The 17,924-nt window shown below is 38.7% G+C and overlaps 1 protein-coding gene across 1 annotated transcript in view; it reads right to left on the bottom strand.

Annotated features, from left to right (window-relative positions):
• Positions 1-17,924, bottom strand: part of USP11 (ubiquitin specific peptidase 11) — a 3,313,221-nt gene that overhangs the window by 608,470 nt on the left and 2,686,827 nt on the right. Inside the window, exon 20 of the mRNA XM_044080280.1 lies at positions 10,626-10,738. Within this exon, the coding sequence (XP_043936215.1) occupies positions 10,626-10,738 (113 nt within the window). The remainder of the gene's footprint in view (positions 1-10,625; positions 10,739-17,924) is intronic.

The raw sequence follows: 17,924 nt of genomic DNA, 5'->3' as shown, positions 1-17,924 counted from the left end.
TTCTCCTTTCTTTATCACCCTTCTTACATTCATCAGGAAGAAAACCTTTCATAAGCAGTTTTTCTTTCCAACACAGTATTAGAACTGAAGTCCTTACAGATTTTCACATTCTGCAGATAGGTGAACTGCTTCCAGACAAACAGCACCAGTTGTGAGTATCCTTGGGAGGGAAGGAGAGAAAAGGAGGGATCTTATGACCCTATTTTTGTGTATCTTTTTTAAAACTGGAGGTCTTGTCTCTCTCCATTTTAAATCTGTACTAAATATGAATGAATATCCAAAAGTACCAAGGACATCAAATAGTTTTTAACATGTCCACACTACTGTCAGGCCTGAACTACACTAGCAATGCAAATAAGTACTGATTAACTAAATGGATAATCAAAATGAACTTTAAATAATAAGCAGCTGTAAAGTGGAGGAAAAAAATGTTTTAGGAGTGGAAGAGGCTTGTAAAGAGAGTTTGTCCTAAGTGGGAAAAGGGGAGGTAGTCAGAAAATTAAAACTTTGTAAAACAAACTATTAAATCTGTTAACAACTGGCGAATGTTATTAAATATAATGGGGAAGTGGAGTCACTTAGCTTGAGGAGAAGTGGCTGAAAAAATAATGATCAAGGATTTAAGGAAAGATCTGTCTGATGTAAAAAGTGGCAAATGAGATCTGAAGAGGAGAAGAGATATGCATCACAAGAATGAAGGAAGGCTCATGATCTTGTTTCCTGAAGATGCTGAAAACAGCCATTCTGCAGTCACCAGCCTTCCAACTGCAGTCCAATGACAGGCTCAAGTAAAACTGCCTCTTGCAAAGTTAAAGGGACACTATCCCGTTACTAAAATCCTTTTTCTGTTTCGGACCGAAGATGAAAACACTGCCACACACTTAGCTAATCACCTCCCTTTTTGTGACATTATTAATGAGGTTCTAAGAATCCCACCCACACACCTTGTTAACATCCTCCCATTCCAGTTTTGTTTTTCCCTCTATAAACGGAATGACCATCGCTGTAGTTCCTAGTTAGGGACAGATTTTAAGTGTTGCTCTTATAAGTTTAAAGTTGCTAGAATAACAACATTTGTCTTAGCGTGCATTTTTCTTTAAAGATATGATATATCTCCTTGGTGATTTGCCATAAAAACACAAAATGTATGAGGAACTGACCAAAAATATGAGGCAGAAATCTGGACATTGTGTGAAAACCTGGACAGCTGAGACTGAGGTACGTGACAGCCGCAGATGCGAAGATCCGATCCCGATTGCTGTTTAATGTAATACCGGCTTTTAAAAGCCAGTATTGCATTTGCAGTCAAGCTGTAGCGCTTTCGGTGTGTTCTTATCTGTAGCAACTGTCAACCTAGCAAAAGTCAAAGCAAAAGCTTTCTTTCCTTTTTTTACAATAAAATTTAACATGTAACAATCTGTAAAGGCAGTTTTTTTTTAACTAAAACATGAGCGCTGAAGTGCTCCATGAAGGCAGGTACAAACTGTAGTAACTGTTTCTACAATATAGCAAACAGATTGCTACATTGTAAATGAAGTGATGCATTTTTTTTTTTTTTTTACTAAAACATGAGCGCTGAAGCGCTCTGTGAAGGCAGGTACAAACTGTAGCAACTGTTTCTACCATGTAGCAAACAGATTACTACAGTGTAAACGAAGCGGTACATTTTTTTTTTTTTTTAACCAAAACATGAGCGTTGAAGCGCTCTGTGAAGGCAGGTACAAACTGTAGCAACTGTTTCTACAATGTAGCAAACAGATTGCTACAGTGTAAATGAAGCGGTGCATTTGAAGCGCTCCGTGAAGGCTTACTGCTGCTGCATGTTCTTCACTTGCTGCGCCACTCTAGCCTTTTGGTGCTCCTGTAACTGGTATGGAAGGCCCTGCCATACCAGTCAACTGTCCCTGATTTTAACTCAAATTTTAGCTCTGTCCCTCTTAATCCCTCATAACACTAGTGCCTTTTGAAAGAAATGTGCTGAATTACATTTAATAAATAATGACAATGATTAAAAGTTATAGACTTCTGTTCCTTAAGGAAATGTATATTAATTCACATTCTCTTATTCTGTTAATGTCTCAAGTTAATGAAACTCACATTTTAAAAGTGTCCCTGATTTTTTATGGATTTGTCCCCGATTCTGTTGAAATTTGTCCCTGATTGGTTGATAGTTATGGCCGCCCTGCCAAGGTGCTTAACTGCTTTTCCATTTGTTTATGCAATGCTGTGTTATGCAGTTCAGCACTTACAACAAATGTCTTGATAAAAATGTCTGTGTCTGGCCAGCATAACATTGCCCCTCCTGAGGTGTCTTGTCATCAGAAGTGTACCTTCAGTTATCTGAATTCATGCTGCAGTGTATTTCACATTTCTGCATGGACTGTGTTATAGGACATTTCCTGCATGACCTGGGGAGGATTGTGGATGGATGCCATCAACTAGGACTCTAGGTCATATCTGGAACTGTCTGCAGCACACAACAAACATCTCATATATATATATATATATATATATATATATATATATATATATATATATATATATATATATATATGGCCTTCTGTCGGCGATATTTTACTTGACTGACTCACCTTGAGTTTCGTGCAAGAATGGGCGTGGCACATCTGATTGACGGCCGGACCTGCATATGAATAAGGCATGACTGACATGCCAATACAAACCACTTATGGCCGAAAGGTAATACAAGGACGATAATTTATAATAAATTCATACAAAGCCCCAAATGTCCATGTAAACACAAACACGAGTAACTCCGCAATACAAGCTATATTCATTATATATAATATAGTCTGCTTGCTATACTTAGCAGTTGTGGGTGAAGTCGAGACCTTAATAAGGCACACCTGATCAAAGGCAGATAGTGCTATATAGGCAATATGCAATAAGGCACACCTGATCAATGGAGGAAAGACAATCACAGGCAGACAGACGATTCAGACTAAGGGAAACATTATAGTTCGCTAGGGAAGTAAACAATTCGTCATGGCAAAGAAACTGACATTAATACCTTCAGAGAACTAAGAGAAAGCCAAGGGAACACAGCAGGAACAGTACCGATAGAAATAAAAAAAGGTTCTGTTTAACTATATAAGTGAATGAAGAAACTCAAAAATTCTGCATCATAGATTGAAACAGGAGGGTAGGGAACACAGAAAAAGATACTGATAATACACAAATTCTTAATGAAAGTTTCTTTATCCATTTGTAATGGGTTGAAATGCTCAGAACAAATCACAATTCATCAGTCGTAGAACATCAAATTTGAACTTGCCCTTTTCCTTGAGATATAGTGACTACATAATAAAAACAATTAGTTTGGCAAATGTGGGGGAGGGAAGTGTCTTTCCCTTAATGGAAGTATAAGGATTGTATCCACAAGTAAAACAAGTGAGTGAGTTGATTATATCCAAGCCTATATTCATTCAGTAACAGCTGTTATCATTGATATTACAGCGATTTAAGGCTGTTATTGCTTGTGTCCTGACAGTCCAGTTGAATATTCATTCAGTAACCGTGACATCAAGCAACGTGGATGGGGTTTGGGTGGTGCTTGCTACTGCGTATCTGTTGAGCCAGTCAAGTAAAATATCGCCCTTCTGTCTACATAAAAGTACCTGTGTGCATAGACATGCCTATTTAGCATGAGTGGGCGGCCACGGTGGTGCAGTGGTTAGCATTGTCGCCTCACAGCAAGAGGTTCTCCGGTTCGATCCTTGGCTGGGGTGCCTTCTGTGTGGAGTCTCTGCATGTCCTCCCTGTGGTCGCTTGGGTTTCCTCCCACATCCCAAAGACATGCAGCAGGTGGATTGGACACTCTAAATTGGTCCTAGGTGCGAGTGTGTGTGTGTGCCTTCTGTGGAAGGTTGGGCGCCGGGCTGGCAACTCAACACTTTAAAACTCCACTGCCAATCATGAGCGGACAGGTGATCAGCTGTGGTGACTCCTAACCGGGAAAAGCCGAAAGAAGATGAACCAAAGAGCACATTTTATTTGATTATTGGTCTAATGAGGGCTGAGCATAGGGGAGTATGATCTCCTTAGATGTGGATACCTTGCCATTATGTATGAGCTATACGTTGTAGAAGGATTTTTCATCATCATGGACACATGGTGATCAAAGTTAAGGTTACTGTCAACCTCAGTTCTCAAGTCCCTTACCACTGTGTCTACTATTAGAACAGTGATATCAATGCTGTAATTTGCAGGGGTGCTCATCTTCCCCAAAGGGTATAAATATGTGTTTTTTGGCATTATTAGGCTAAGTTTCTGTCACCAGTTACTTGGCTCTCAGACCCTTCTCAGGAATATCTACATCTTTGGAGGAATCCATCACTGTACCCAACTTGCAGTCATCTGCAGATTTGTTTCCCCAAAGACCCTCTTATATGTGTTATGACTTAAGAAAAATATATTCCAAACAGGAGAGGTCCAGTTGCTGAGACCTGTGGAACAATACCATTAACAGACCTATTGGTGGAGGTGAATTCCACCACCCTAACTTCATGTATCCTCTCCATGAGCCATTTGACTATCCATTGGGTTGAACAGGGATTTATGTCTACATTTCTGAGTTTGTCTATAGTACCTAAGTGAGGAGTAGTGTGTTGAATGCCTTTACTTGGTCAAGGTAGGCAGTATGCACTTTTTTATAGGTTCATAGGTTGGTACTAGGCTATCAGCCCTAGGGCCTACACAAGCATAGCCATAACAATTGCCTGGCTATTTTTTCCCACAATATTTAGTTCCCTGGACCCCTGTCTAGCAGGGCAACTGACGTGATGCCCGGGGTGAATTTCCTATCTCCCATCCAGTCATCAAGGTTCCTTTTGAAGAGGGCCAAAGAGGCGCTCTGCTTGACATGTCTGGGGAGTCTCTGGGTTAGGAACCTATCCCTCCAGCATGTTTTGTTCATTGTTATGACAAGATTTCTATCCCTGGAGCATGTGGCTCTGAGGGATTGGGATTTCTTTAAGTGTAGCATGCCCAACAGCTCTGGGTTTGACATGGCCTTGTATGTTAAGCAGAGACTGCCTCTGAAAAGACGATATGTGACAGAGTATAGCTGGAGTTTTTTAGATGGTCAGCATAGGGGATCTGCTTTAGGCCTGTGATTCTTTTAGTGAGGTATTTCTGCTGCCTTTCACGTTGTTGCAGATGTCTTGAGAGGTACATACCAAATGGGGAGTTGTATTCTATAATGGGTCTAATGAGGGATGAGTACAATGTGACAATGACCTCCTTTTTTCTGGGTGAAAAGCCCTTAGTGATGAGGTTTTCCACATAAAAAAATTTCCTGACTGTTGTGGCGATGTGGTTATTGAAGGTGAGACCACTGTCCACCTGTGTCCCTAAGTCTCTTATCACACTTTCGGTGTTTAGTGTACTGCCACCTATGTGACAATTCACGGGAACATGTTTTTTACCAAAGGGCATCATCCATGGCTCAAGTGGCCTTCTCAAAGTAGTCCACTGGGTTAAGTAGGCGTGACCTATCCGTAATGAAACCAAACTGGGATGGGTCCAGTATTTGAAGATTTCCTATGTATTTTTTTAGATCCATGATAACTTTTCTCATGGCCTTGTATACAAGACTAGTCCAGCTTGTGGGTCTGTAGTTCCCTGGGTCTGTTCATGGTCCACCTTTATGTAGATGGATGACCATTACATTCCTGCATTCCCTAGGGGCAAAGTCTGTCTAGAGGCTGTGGCTGAATAGACATTTTAGTGGGCCTGAGGGATCATTTTTAAAACTCTAGAGGAGGCATCCCTGGATGTTATCAGAGCTCATTTCTGTAGTGTGTTTAGTTCTGGAGGCTGCAGTGAGGATCCATTCTTTAGTAACTGTGAGAGGATAAGAGGTAGAGGGTATTTTCTAGGGAGTAACTAGTCATCTTTGAGTCATATGGACTTTGTCTTCTACTTGTACCTTATTGCTGCTGTGTAACACTTTTGAGTAAAGTTACTGTCCTCTACTCTTTTATCTTGGACTTTGGTAACTATTTTAGCCAATTAAATGTTTCAGTCAAGGCTTTTCTCTCTATAGTATAGGGTTGAGAGACATGCCTTCAGTTATAGCTGAAATGTCATGAAATCACAAGTAATTAATGTTTTTTATTGCATGTATATTCCTATACACTAGACAGACCTTTTTGTTTCCAATTAGAATTAGCCAGTACAACTTTATACATACAAATATAAGTAAACAGACACACATTATCCATGCAAAATTGTAGTTTCATTTATTTTGTAAAATAAATGAGCAAGCAAGCAGACATGCATGTTCCTCATGGAGTCATAATTTTATTTATTTGACTGTTTCAAAAGTATCATATCTAGGTATAGTTAGATATTTTTGATATAACATAACTGGGTTACAGTGAAACACAGAAGAGGCAATTTGCTGATGAATCACAACAATGCAAGATATCTATAATATACACCACTCATCAGTTTAAAAAACACCATTGCACATAATACAAAAAAATAATAAAAATGGAGAGAGCCTTCTATACTTAACACAGCCACTCTATTAAAAGTTTATTTATATTTACACATTTTAGATATGTACATACATACAAATATTTCAGGCGTAAGCAATACCATTCTGGCCTGCAAAGTTGCAGTTATAGTTTGACCTCATTTCCATTTGCTATATTTTTTTAGCTGTCGTCTTGCTTGAATTCCACTTGCGCATTTAGCCAAACTGCTTGACATTTCTTCAGAAAGTAGTATAATTCTTTATTCTATTTACAATTTTCTGTTTGTGTCTTGAACCATGGAGCTCAGGTTGCAACTCAGAAGGGTCTGTCACTTACATGGTTATCAAGCTGAAATTTATTAGTAAACAAACAGATGAATAAAGAAATAATGGGAATAAATAAATGTAAATGATTTCAAACAGAGGTTACATTTTATTTGGCACCTTGGAGAGTACAGTGCACATCTGTTTGTTGTTTTCATTACTTATTAAAATAAACAATTAAATGTTTATTTACAGGTACCTTGTTTGTGTATACAGTTGGTACTCTTACAGGACATAAAATACAGTAGGGGTGTATTCAGAAAGGAAAAATAGCACAGCGTGTAAAGCTAAATATGCAGTAAGTGTTGACATGAAGGGCAAGTGCAATTCACAGAGATCTGTAGCACAATCAAAGTAGTATGAAAACTGGTGTGGTCAGTAGTAGTATATACTAATGATCATATAATGACATTCAAATGAGATGGATTATAGAAATATGTTCATCAAGAAACTGATGTTTTTGTCTGCATATATATTGGGTCTATATTACATTGTTGAAATATTAAAAGTCCGACTCACTAAAGTTTGAACTTTAATAAACAAACCTTTAATACTTTTGGACATCGCAGTAGTGCAGCAGTAGTGTTGTTGCCTCACAGCAAGAGGTTCTCTGGTTCGATTTTCGGCTGGCGTGCCTTCTGTGTGGAGTCTGCATGTCCTCCCTGCGTTCGTGTGAGTTTCCTCCGGGTGCTCCGGTGCCCTCCCACGTTATAAAGGCATGCATCTGGAGCATTTCTCCCTGGGCATCTGCTGAAAATTGGCTTTGTTCCAAGTCGGACTTTCCCGGTTAACAAATGTTAAATAAATAAAAAAAACAAAATAATTTGGATGTCAAAAAAAAAAAAAAATTTAAGCCCAAAACAAAAAAAACACTCTATGCAGAGGGCAAGCCCCCCCCTGCACCCCCCACTACTTAAATATACCAACTCCGAGATCGCACTACAGTGCAGTAAAGGGAAATCTTCTCTTCTCGCACTCTATGGCGATCTCCGTTATACGATTCGAGGTTTTAAAACTTCAATCATTTAAAGTTCAACCTTTAGTGATTCGAAGTTTTAAAACTTCGAACATATGATATAGACCCATATATATTCTATTTGCAGCATGCACATTTGTAATATACTTGCTGATTATATGTTAGGGTGATAAGTTCATAGGTATATACTAGGCGTGCAGTTCAAAAGACCATTCATAACCATAGCCAGCTAAGCTTGAGTGCTATTGAGTGAGTTAAGCTCCATGGTCAAGAAGCACCATGCTGCATACCCCAACGAGTATTTATTTTTTCCAGGGTATTCATTCAGAATATTAATGGATGCAGACCATGTGTAGTACTGCTTGACATGCATAGGAAGTTTATTCAATAAATATAGGATTCCTTGGGATAGAAATCTGTTGTCTATAAAATATTACAAACAAAAATATAACAAATATAAATTTAATGTAATATAAAATATAAAATATAACAAACCAAACAGGAGCGGTCCTGGGACCGCTCCTGTTCGGTATGTACTTCTCTGAAGTACAGGCTAACACAGAAGGCCTCTGGCTAATGAAGTTCGCAGATGACTGTAAACTAGGAGCCATAGTCAAGTCCCCAAATGATGTGAACATCCTACAGAAGGGCCTCTCTGAGACAGATGCCTGGTGTCAGAGCCATGGCCTCAAGCTCAATGCCAAAAAGTGCAGTGTCATCCCCTTTGGTAAAAACTCTGTACCCATGAACTACCACATAGGCAGCAATCTACTTAACACCGAATGCGTGAAAAGAAACCTTGGGACCCAGGTGGACAGTAGTCTCTCCTTTGATAGTCACATCGCCACAGTAGTCAGGAAGTCCTTCTACGTGACACACCTCATCATAAAAGGGTTCTCGTCCAGGAAAAAAGAGGTCATCGTTACCCTCTACTCATCACTCATTAGAGCCATTATAGAGTACAATGCCCCTTTTGGAATGTACCTCACAAGACATCTGCAGCAGCTGGAAAGGCCCAGAAGTACCTCACAAAGAAGATTACTGGACTCAAACAAATGCCCTACACTGACCACCTCAAAAAACTCCAGCTTTACTCCGTAGCATATCGTCTATTCAGAGGTGATCTCTGCCTAACATATAAAGCTATGTCAAACCCAGAGCTGTTGGACATGCTACACCTAAAGAAATCCCAATCCCTCCGAGCTACATGGTCTAGGGACCTAAACCTAGTCACCACAATAAACAGGACATGCTGGAGGGATAGATTCCTATCCCAGAGACTTCCCATACTCTGGAACAGGCTACCCATCTATGTCAAGCAAAGTTCTTCATTAGCACTCTTCAAGAAAAATCTTGATGAGTGGATGGGAAATAGGAAATACACCCTGGGGATCACTTCTGTGTCTCTGCTCATCAGTGGCACAGGAAAATAACTTTTTTGGGTGGCGTAAGCCAGGGAACCTTGTTGGCTAGGCTTGCATAGGCCCTTGGGCCGATAGCCTTGTACCTACCTATGAACCTATTAGTCTTTGCTGTGGGTTTTCACGGTGGTGTGTGTTTTGCATATCTGTAAGAGTTCACGCATAGTGGAATGGGCCATGTACCCTACTCATGGACAGCACTCTGCTGAAGACTGGCATACAGGACAAGAATTGCACATATCAACAATGCCATTTGATTCCTTGATATAAGTATCATCATGAATAGTAGGCACATATTTATACTTCCTATAGACTTCCTATCTGTGTGCGTGCATACATACTTATGCACACAGATAGGAAAATATATGGAAATATCGAGACTACATTTGCCTCAACTTTCAAATGGTAACCAGTGTAACTGTACTGCAGTCAAATATTCAGGAAAAGTGTGAAAGATCCATACATTTTATCACAATGCAGGGAAGAAAAATAAACTAAATTCATTTGGATGGAATTAGTATTATACAGACAGTTACTGTGTGATTTCGGAAGGGAGTCAGCTAATGGGAAGATACTTTTAGTACAGTAACAAGATTCATTTTCAAATTTGCTTGACATGTTTTTTATTGAAACATTGTAAGACTTTTATTCTTCTAGAATCTTAGGACATTTGCAACTCGAACTCGGTGGGTTTGTTTCCAAGATGCAAATTGTACAAAGAAATGCTATACAGTCAAATGAGGGAAAACTTGTCTTAGAAATGTATGTCTGCATGAGTACATGCACTAAAAAGCAACACTATTGCTGACCATATGAAAAATAATTACCAGCAATAGGAAAAAAGCATGTAGCAACAAGCATGAAACAGAAACAAACAAAAGAAAATGCAATTGCCTAGGTTGGGATAATCATTCCACTAAGTGTTATAAAAAAACAAGTACATACTGAAGATGTAATTTCACTGCTGCAAAGGCTGGTGATCTGAGTGTGACCAGATAGCATCTCTGGCTGAGGCTAAATCATTCAACTAATCTAATAGCCTACGGGTGGGGGAAGGAAAACACAAAAGGACACTGTAAACTTTTAGGAATGACCATCCCCCACTGACCTTTGTGAAATCTGACCTGCCTCATGCTAAATAAGCTTCTCTGAAAATCCTGCCTCTGTGTGAACATGTGACTTACATAGCACTAAAATGTAAACAAAGTACTCAGGCAAGCAGCTGATTTCAGAAACGAGATAGTGCCCCTTTAAGGTGCTCTGACCTATCTACCTTCATCAATGTGGTTTCTTACAAAAGGAAAAGCAAGGTAAAACTCAAATGCAGATGCTTTAACTTTAGGCTTGTTTGTATCTTACAGCATGAAGCCAATTCACTTACAAGACTACCTCAATCAAACCTCACCATGGATTTTCTTCTTCTAGAGTTTCCACAGTGGTGAACAAGTTAATACACTCCTTTAACTTCACAGGTGTCTTCTTCAGCATGATTCCCATGCTCTCATGTTTGACATATTTCTGGAAGTACAGAAAAACAGAAGTCAAAAACAATTATCAACTGGTATTCTTTTTATTTTTAAAATATTTACTTTCATCAAATATGTTATTACTACATATACAACACCTTCGCCAACAGTAAGACTAAGACAATCCAGTTGTGTAAAGCTGTACTTACTCATACCAATAGATGTCCAAATTCTTCACTGCTGCAGTAACCTTTAGGCTATATTGGTTGTTTCCTGCCTAGGAAACAACCAGTCAAGCTTGAAAAAGCTCTGATCCCCCTCCCCACTCCCTAACTCTGACTGCTGAATGGCTAATCCCAAGGAGGTAGATCCACAATCAGAGTGAAGATTTCTTCAGAACTTTCTTGTCCATTCAATGAGAGAAAAACCTAGCAATCCTGAATTTATCAAACAATAAACATATAAAGCAGAAACAAATACAGCCCTGCATATATGTCCAGTAGGATTGCCAGCTTTCTTTGTGGCTAAAACTGGACTAAGGTCACGCCCCTTGCATCACCCACAACTCCACCCATTCCCAACCACTCTCCCATCCATGCTCCGCACATTTTGTGACATCACTGTGACATCAGCTGATGGGAACGCCCTCTTTTTCTGTTCCGGATGCCTGCTTTCAGCCACTGCTAAACAAAGCAATTACAGTCTCACTGAAACCCATGTTCAAAGAAAATGCATCTGGCCAAGTGGCCAGTTGTGGCTGTGGATTAAGTTTACCTTTGCTTGAGCATTTATGTAAGTATTCTAAGTTGCTTACAAAAAATTAAGATTTAATGTATTTATAGTGCTTTACACAATTAAGTTCAAGATCTAGAAGAAATTAGCACTGAACAGTTTTGTCATTTGAACATATTTTTTACTGCCTATGATCCACAAATATGACCATTTCTTAGAAATTTGAAAAAATATAACTTAATTGTGTCATACGGCTTAATATGTAGCCATTTAATGTGACAAAAAGAGGATCACCTTTACTATGGAATGTTTTGAACTCTAAGAAAAAAATTTGGAATTTGACGGCTTGATTTCTGTTAGAAAAATATGTATTTATGTATATGTTTAGTGCTTATTAGAAGCTAAAAGGGTTAACACATTTCATTCTATTTTATGTAAGCTTAGTTTTGTATGAAACTACAAGATGCTTTTCAAACTGCAATATGCTTTCTGAAACTGCAAGATGCTCTCTGACCTAGTGTTTGCTAGCACAGCAAAATTCATGTTTATGCCTTTTGGAAATTTACTGAGAAGCAGGTGATTATCTGCTAGGTCAGGAAAATAATGAATAGAACAATACTGTTTTCTATAATGTTATTAAACTTGAACAATCAGCTCTGTTCGTGTTATGAGAACATGCACAGCTGCAGCTGCAAAAAAGATAGATACAGTTGAACAAAGACTGCTTAAAGAAATGAACTATAATCTGTACTTGCTTTGTGCTCGAATTAGCCATAGTACCTTGAATGGTAACATTGCATAGTGAGAAGTTGTATCTGACCGGTGGTCATCAAGGCCACGTTGTTTTTCTTAGAAAGTTTTTTTGTAAACTTGATATGCCAGCAGAAAATCACGGATAAACAGCTGCTATGAAATAATATTGAAAAAACTTGTGATTTATTACGTCAGCTTAGTAGGCAATGTCTTGTAAGAAATGTATAAGAATGGCTTCACTTCCTGATTCTAGTTAGACAAACTCTGTATTAGCACATTTAGACTTTGCAGCGGAGCGGACCACAATGAATGGTTGGTTGGACAGGACAAATCAGAGAGGTAGGTGTGTGTTGGTTGGAAGATTAAAGTGCCTTAACCTGAACCTGCCGTGTGTTGATCTTTTTGAAGTTGTTTTTCCTTTCACAATTTCATAATAAACAAGTGTTCATTCCATACTAATCTAGTGCTGAAGCAGCTTCTTGGTAGGAAAGGTTATGCATCAAAAAAGAGTTCTTACAAACTAGTGACAAGAAATACGCCTGTTTTGGTTATTATGCGGCGTTTTTAAATGTGCTACTTTTAAACAACAATTAATAGTTTTTAAATGTTAACAAAAGGTTTACCATAAAAAAAAATTAAGATACAGACAAAAGAACAAACACACTTTAAACAACATACACAAAATAGGGTGAGAAAGCAGTAACTTAATACCACGTTACTCCGACCAACATCAACTCACTTACCAACTCAAGATCACAAATGTCCTACAGCAAAATATCATTGCTGCTTCTAACTCCAGTAAGGTATCCTCTCCGACGTGGTTTTACTGCTAAAGTTAAGTAGAAACTGGGTACATCTAAAATAAACAGACTTCCCTGCTTAGTGACAACACACGACGACCTTTCAAACGTCAAGTCCTCCTGCAAAACAAAGGCCGCCAGTGTTGCTGCAGGCCTGCAGCCCAGATTTTATACAATGCAACTACTTATAAAAAGAAAACTCCTAAGCAAGCCTGGTGTTTTACAAACAACACAAATCTAAAACGGTACGTCAGTCAAAAGCCATTCAATGCAATGCAATACAATCACGATGAGACTGTACAACACACACAAGATACCAACCATACAATGTTTCCTGGCCTCTGAATGATCAAATTATACAAAAAAAAAAACTTCCCCTTAAGTTAATTACATTTCAGTTGCTCTCCTTTTCATAGCAGCGGCAGCCTCACACACACACACCTACCTCTCTGTTTTGTCCTGTCCAACCAACCATTCATTGTGGTCCGCTCTGAAGTCCAAACGTCTTCTGGAATGGAGGCTGGAATTCAAATTCCACCATGCGGAAGATGAAGACGTCATGTAAACAATTTCGGCTTCTTCTGCGCCTGTGCGACCAGACGCAAAGGGTGTTCTTAAAATAGAACACCCTTAAAAACAGCACACCGGTACCGCAGGCAATAAGGAGGGGAGGGAAAGAGTAAAGATGGCACGGGACTCAGGAGAAACGCTTGAGACTGTGGCAGTGGCACAAAACCCAGACTTCACGTGTCCAGTTTTGAAAGAAATTTTGTCACCGGACAATTTGTCAGAAAACCGGACAGCTGGCAACCCTAATTTCCAGTAATATTCTGTGCATTCACAGAAACATCCATGACATTTTTATTTTAAAAACTCCACTCACATTGCCCCTGCCAAATGAGATCTATAGTGAAGTGCATTGCTTTTTCACATATGCACACATACTGCCAACTGCCCCTGCCTGACAAGCCAGGTCTGTCATCTGATGCGCGCACACAGAAATACACACATACTACACACTTATCTACATGTAAACTGGAAAACTGACTCACTTACAGCACAACTTTGGGGTGTTAGACAAAACAAGGGCATACAAATAAACAGAGAGAGAGAGAAAGGACATGCTGGCTTTACACAGAAGAAGCTACAGGCAAGAACACAGTCAGAGCAAAGCAAGGTGAGATGGCAATGCTGGTCACTGTGTCAATGATCAGTTACAAAATGTTAGACTGCAACACTAAAGGCACATGAATTAAAGCCACTGGTGGCAATCTTCCTAAGGCTTATTTCTCTTATCCTTCAAATGTCATTGGAAAACTAAAATATGAAAAAAGTACTCTGGTACAACACAAATCTAAAACTATAATTCTGTCTTCAGAGCTTCCATTGCAGCACACATCTGAATGCTGCCACTGTAGCCACTGCATCTTATAAATTAAGAAAACACATTTTTACTAGTGAAGCAGATCTACTCTTTTTACTTCTGACTTAAGGAGAACAATTGCAGTCATATGCCCATTAGTCTTACCCAAAATTTCTGCAGAGGCATAATAATAACCTCTGGTGGAACCCAATTAGAAAGATATTCAGTTACTACTAAGATAACCCAAAGACATCTTATCATAGCTACACTACACAGATATGCAGAGAACCCCCCCCCAAATAAAAAACAGATGGGCTGCTTCAGAGACTGAATTCATGATGACCATAAGCTGAAGAAGGCTATACACTGCTTTATTTTGTGCTGTTACTACCCCAAACAAACATTCTAAAAGTTTCTTTACAGAAAAATAATCAAAGGAATTTCAGTAATTATTACCAATTCAAGAAACTGAAGAACAATTTCAGTAATTATTACCAGTTCAAGAAAGTGAAGAACATGGATACTCAAGACTGTAGCACCTCAGAAAGAAGAGAAATAAGTGGCGTCTAAGAAGAATGGAATCTTCTCAAAACCACATGTATGAAGACAGTAGAACAGACATATTTACTGCCATACTGGCTTGTGCATAAGGAAAGCTAGTGGTGGAATGCCAAAGTCCAGGAAGCATACATCTCAACTGTCTACATATTTGCAGAATGTCCAGATTTTTACCTCATATTTTGTGTCTGTTCCTCATAAAATGTGCTTTTCTGTTAAATAACTGTGGACTGAAATCACTAAATAAAGTCATATATTTAGGTTTCAAGCTTCATATTCCTCAGAAAATACACCCTAACAACTCATTATTCTAGCAACTTTCTAAATAAACATTTAAAATCTGTTGGAAATGTATCCACCCATTATTTTAGACTGTCCAGATTTCTTGCACTAAAAGGTTGAGAAGTAAATCAGGAAGTTATTAGAAGAAAGCAGTGCAGAAAGAAGTTGGCTATAGGAAAGACAAACCAGGCTACAAAGGAATACTGGCTGTCTAAATAAGAGGCTAAGACAGTAGCAGCAATAGCAAAGAAAAAAAAAAGGCATTAGAGAAACTTCTGGAAAGTAACTCAGTAGATGGTACAAAGAAATTCTATCAGGTTGCAGAGCAAAGACAAAAAGATAAAGATCGTCATGGACAACATTCATAACCGATGCCCACAAAAATTTTCTCATCAGGCCAGAGGATATCAAGAGCAGATGAAAGAAAATTTCCAGATACTTCTGAATGAAGAAAATACCACAGAAGCTGTACTGCTGCATATTGGAAGGAAAACCCACCATAGAAGTACAAAGTACCCCAAGAAAAGTGAAAGTGTCAGGCTCAAATGATGGCGTGGCAGATATGGTCAAGATGCTGGAGTGCATTGGGGAAGGAATGGTGGCTGACTATACACATCACACTATGGTGTGAGAGCTTTATCTCAGATTGACACTAAAATGCTTACTCTCCAAAGTACAAAAATAAAGGGGATATTCATGTGTGTGGGCAGGATGACATAATGATAAATGAATATACAGAGTAGAAAAAAGATATAAGATAAGAAGTCTGGATTAAGATCAAGAAGCAGTAGGCAAGATTCAAGGGGGATAAGTTGATTCTTCCAACAGAACAAAGTGGTTTGGGATTACCTCATTTGAAGGGGTATTTCAGAGTTACACAGTTAAAGCTCCTATACATAGCACAAGCAGAAAGCTATAATTTGAAGTGGAAAGGGATAATGATGAAATGGGGAAGCTCAAGAAACAAGGAGAGACTGGGATTTTGGATGCAGATCCCTAAGGAAAATAATAACCATACAGAATATTATACTCAAAGTAGCAGAAAGTATTCTAAGAACTAAGCCAAAGTGGGAATGGAGAAAGGAGATTCTGCTGATAGGGATGACTGCAACTGGGGATACAGACAATAGGGTGCTGGAATGTAATGGAGAAAGCTGGCAAAGGAGCCAAGGCATTGGGAGCACATAACTAGAGAGGGAAAGTAATAGAATGGGAAGAGGCCAAGAATTGATTTGGACTGCAGGCTAGAGATTGCCTTCCCTAAAAAAGGGCTGACATCAGAGTATAGGCAGAGAGAAAAGAAATAGGGGGATCCAAGTCAAAGACTAGCACTGGTAGAGTTTTTAGTAAAATGTAGAACAGAAGCTGTTGTTAAAAGGGGTAATTAGTACAGCATATAAAATATTGCATGGTAACTATAAGAATAAATCAGAGGATGCTAGAAAGGATTGGGAAAGAGAGACTGGATAATTAATTCACAAAAAAATGGGGGATACATGTATGTCTCCCAAATAATCAACAGTCTAGAAGATTTAGGACCTTTGCTTGAAGTGTTTACATAGGTATTTTTATATCCCAATTAGACTTCAAATAATTTTTTTTTCTCAGGCAGATACCAAATGTTGGAGGTGTGATGGGGAAGAAAGAGGTAATTGAGAACATATTTTTGGGAGTGTAGTGAGTTGGCAGACAAAAAAAAAATCCCTGCACACTACTCTATTAGAAATACTGGGTGAGCAAATTGGTATAATTAAGGATATTATTTTTTGAGTTATGATACAGAATCGGAATTGCCTTGACAGAGTAAGGTCTTGCTAAGCCCAATTATGGTGGCTCCCAAAAAAGCAATTACTAGAAAATGGAAAGCAAAGTCTAAACCAACTGTACTAGAAGTAGTGAATACAGCAACAGGGATAAAACAACTGGAAATGGGATCTTTAGAAAAGGGTAGGAGCAAATTACATAGAAAATTGGAATTGTGGAAACAATACATGCAGAATAACATTTTGGAGTAGAAATGAAGTTTAAAAGAATGCAGGATTTGAATGAACTATGTAATGTTCGACTGACAATGACCAGACAGTTAAGTGACGTATAATATCTGCAACTAAAATATGTCAGTATGGCTTGTTTTCATTTATATAAATGTATGACTGCCTATGTCATAAGGGATAATTTAATAAAGATGTTTCTTGTTTAAATGAAAAAAAAGATAAACTGAGCCAAGCTTTGCAGTGTGACAGGTAGTGGACAGGAATCTAGGAATAGGAGAATAGACCAACTGGGCATTCCTAGGCTTGGAAGGTAGCATACAGAAAGGTCCCAAGAAAGCTGATTTGGGGAGTTCTGTGATGGTTCAAAGTCCTGGAAACACTGGTAGAATTAGTGTTGGGTTTGTACAAGAGCACAGTGATTCAAGAATAAACGGACATCACAGAGGAAGCAAATGTAGCCCCAGCTGTAGAAAGAAATTGTAGAGAAGTTCAAGAATAATGGATTATGATAGTTCAGTCACATGCATGAGAACAGGTGACTTAATAAAATAGATTTGTGAGAGACAGAAAGAAGGCAAAAATAAACAAAGATACCCAGCTGAGATCATTGCATTGTGTGAAGAAGACTTGCAAAAGATGCACTTGATTATAAAAACAATGCAGGAAAGTGGCTTTGAACTGAGAGAAGTGGCAACAGTTGACAACTCCATGACTGCATGAGAAGACAGGGAAGCAAAAGCTGATGATGGCAAGTTG

The sequence above is a fragment of the Protopterus annectens genome, chromosome 8.part0 (assembly GCF_019279795.1).
Source record: "Protopterus annectens isolate FY-2018-M chromosome 8.part0, PAN1.0, whole genome shotgun sequence".
Taxonomy (NCBI): Eukaryota; Metazoa; Chordata; order Ceratodontiformes; family Protopteridae; genus Protopterus; species Protopterus annectens.
The sequence above is the reverse complement of the archived record's forward strand: the minus strand, read 5'-3'. Positions and strand labels throughout refer to the sequence as shown.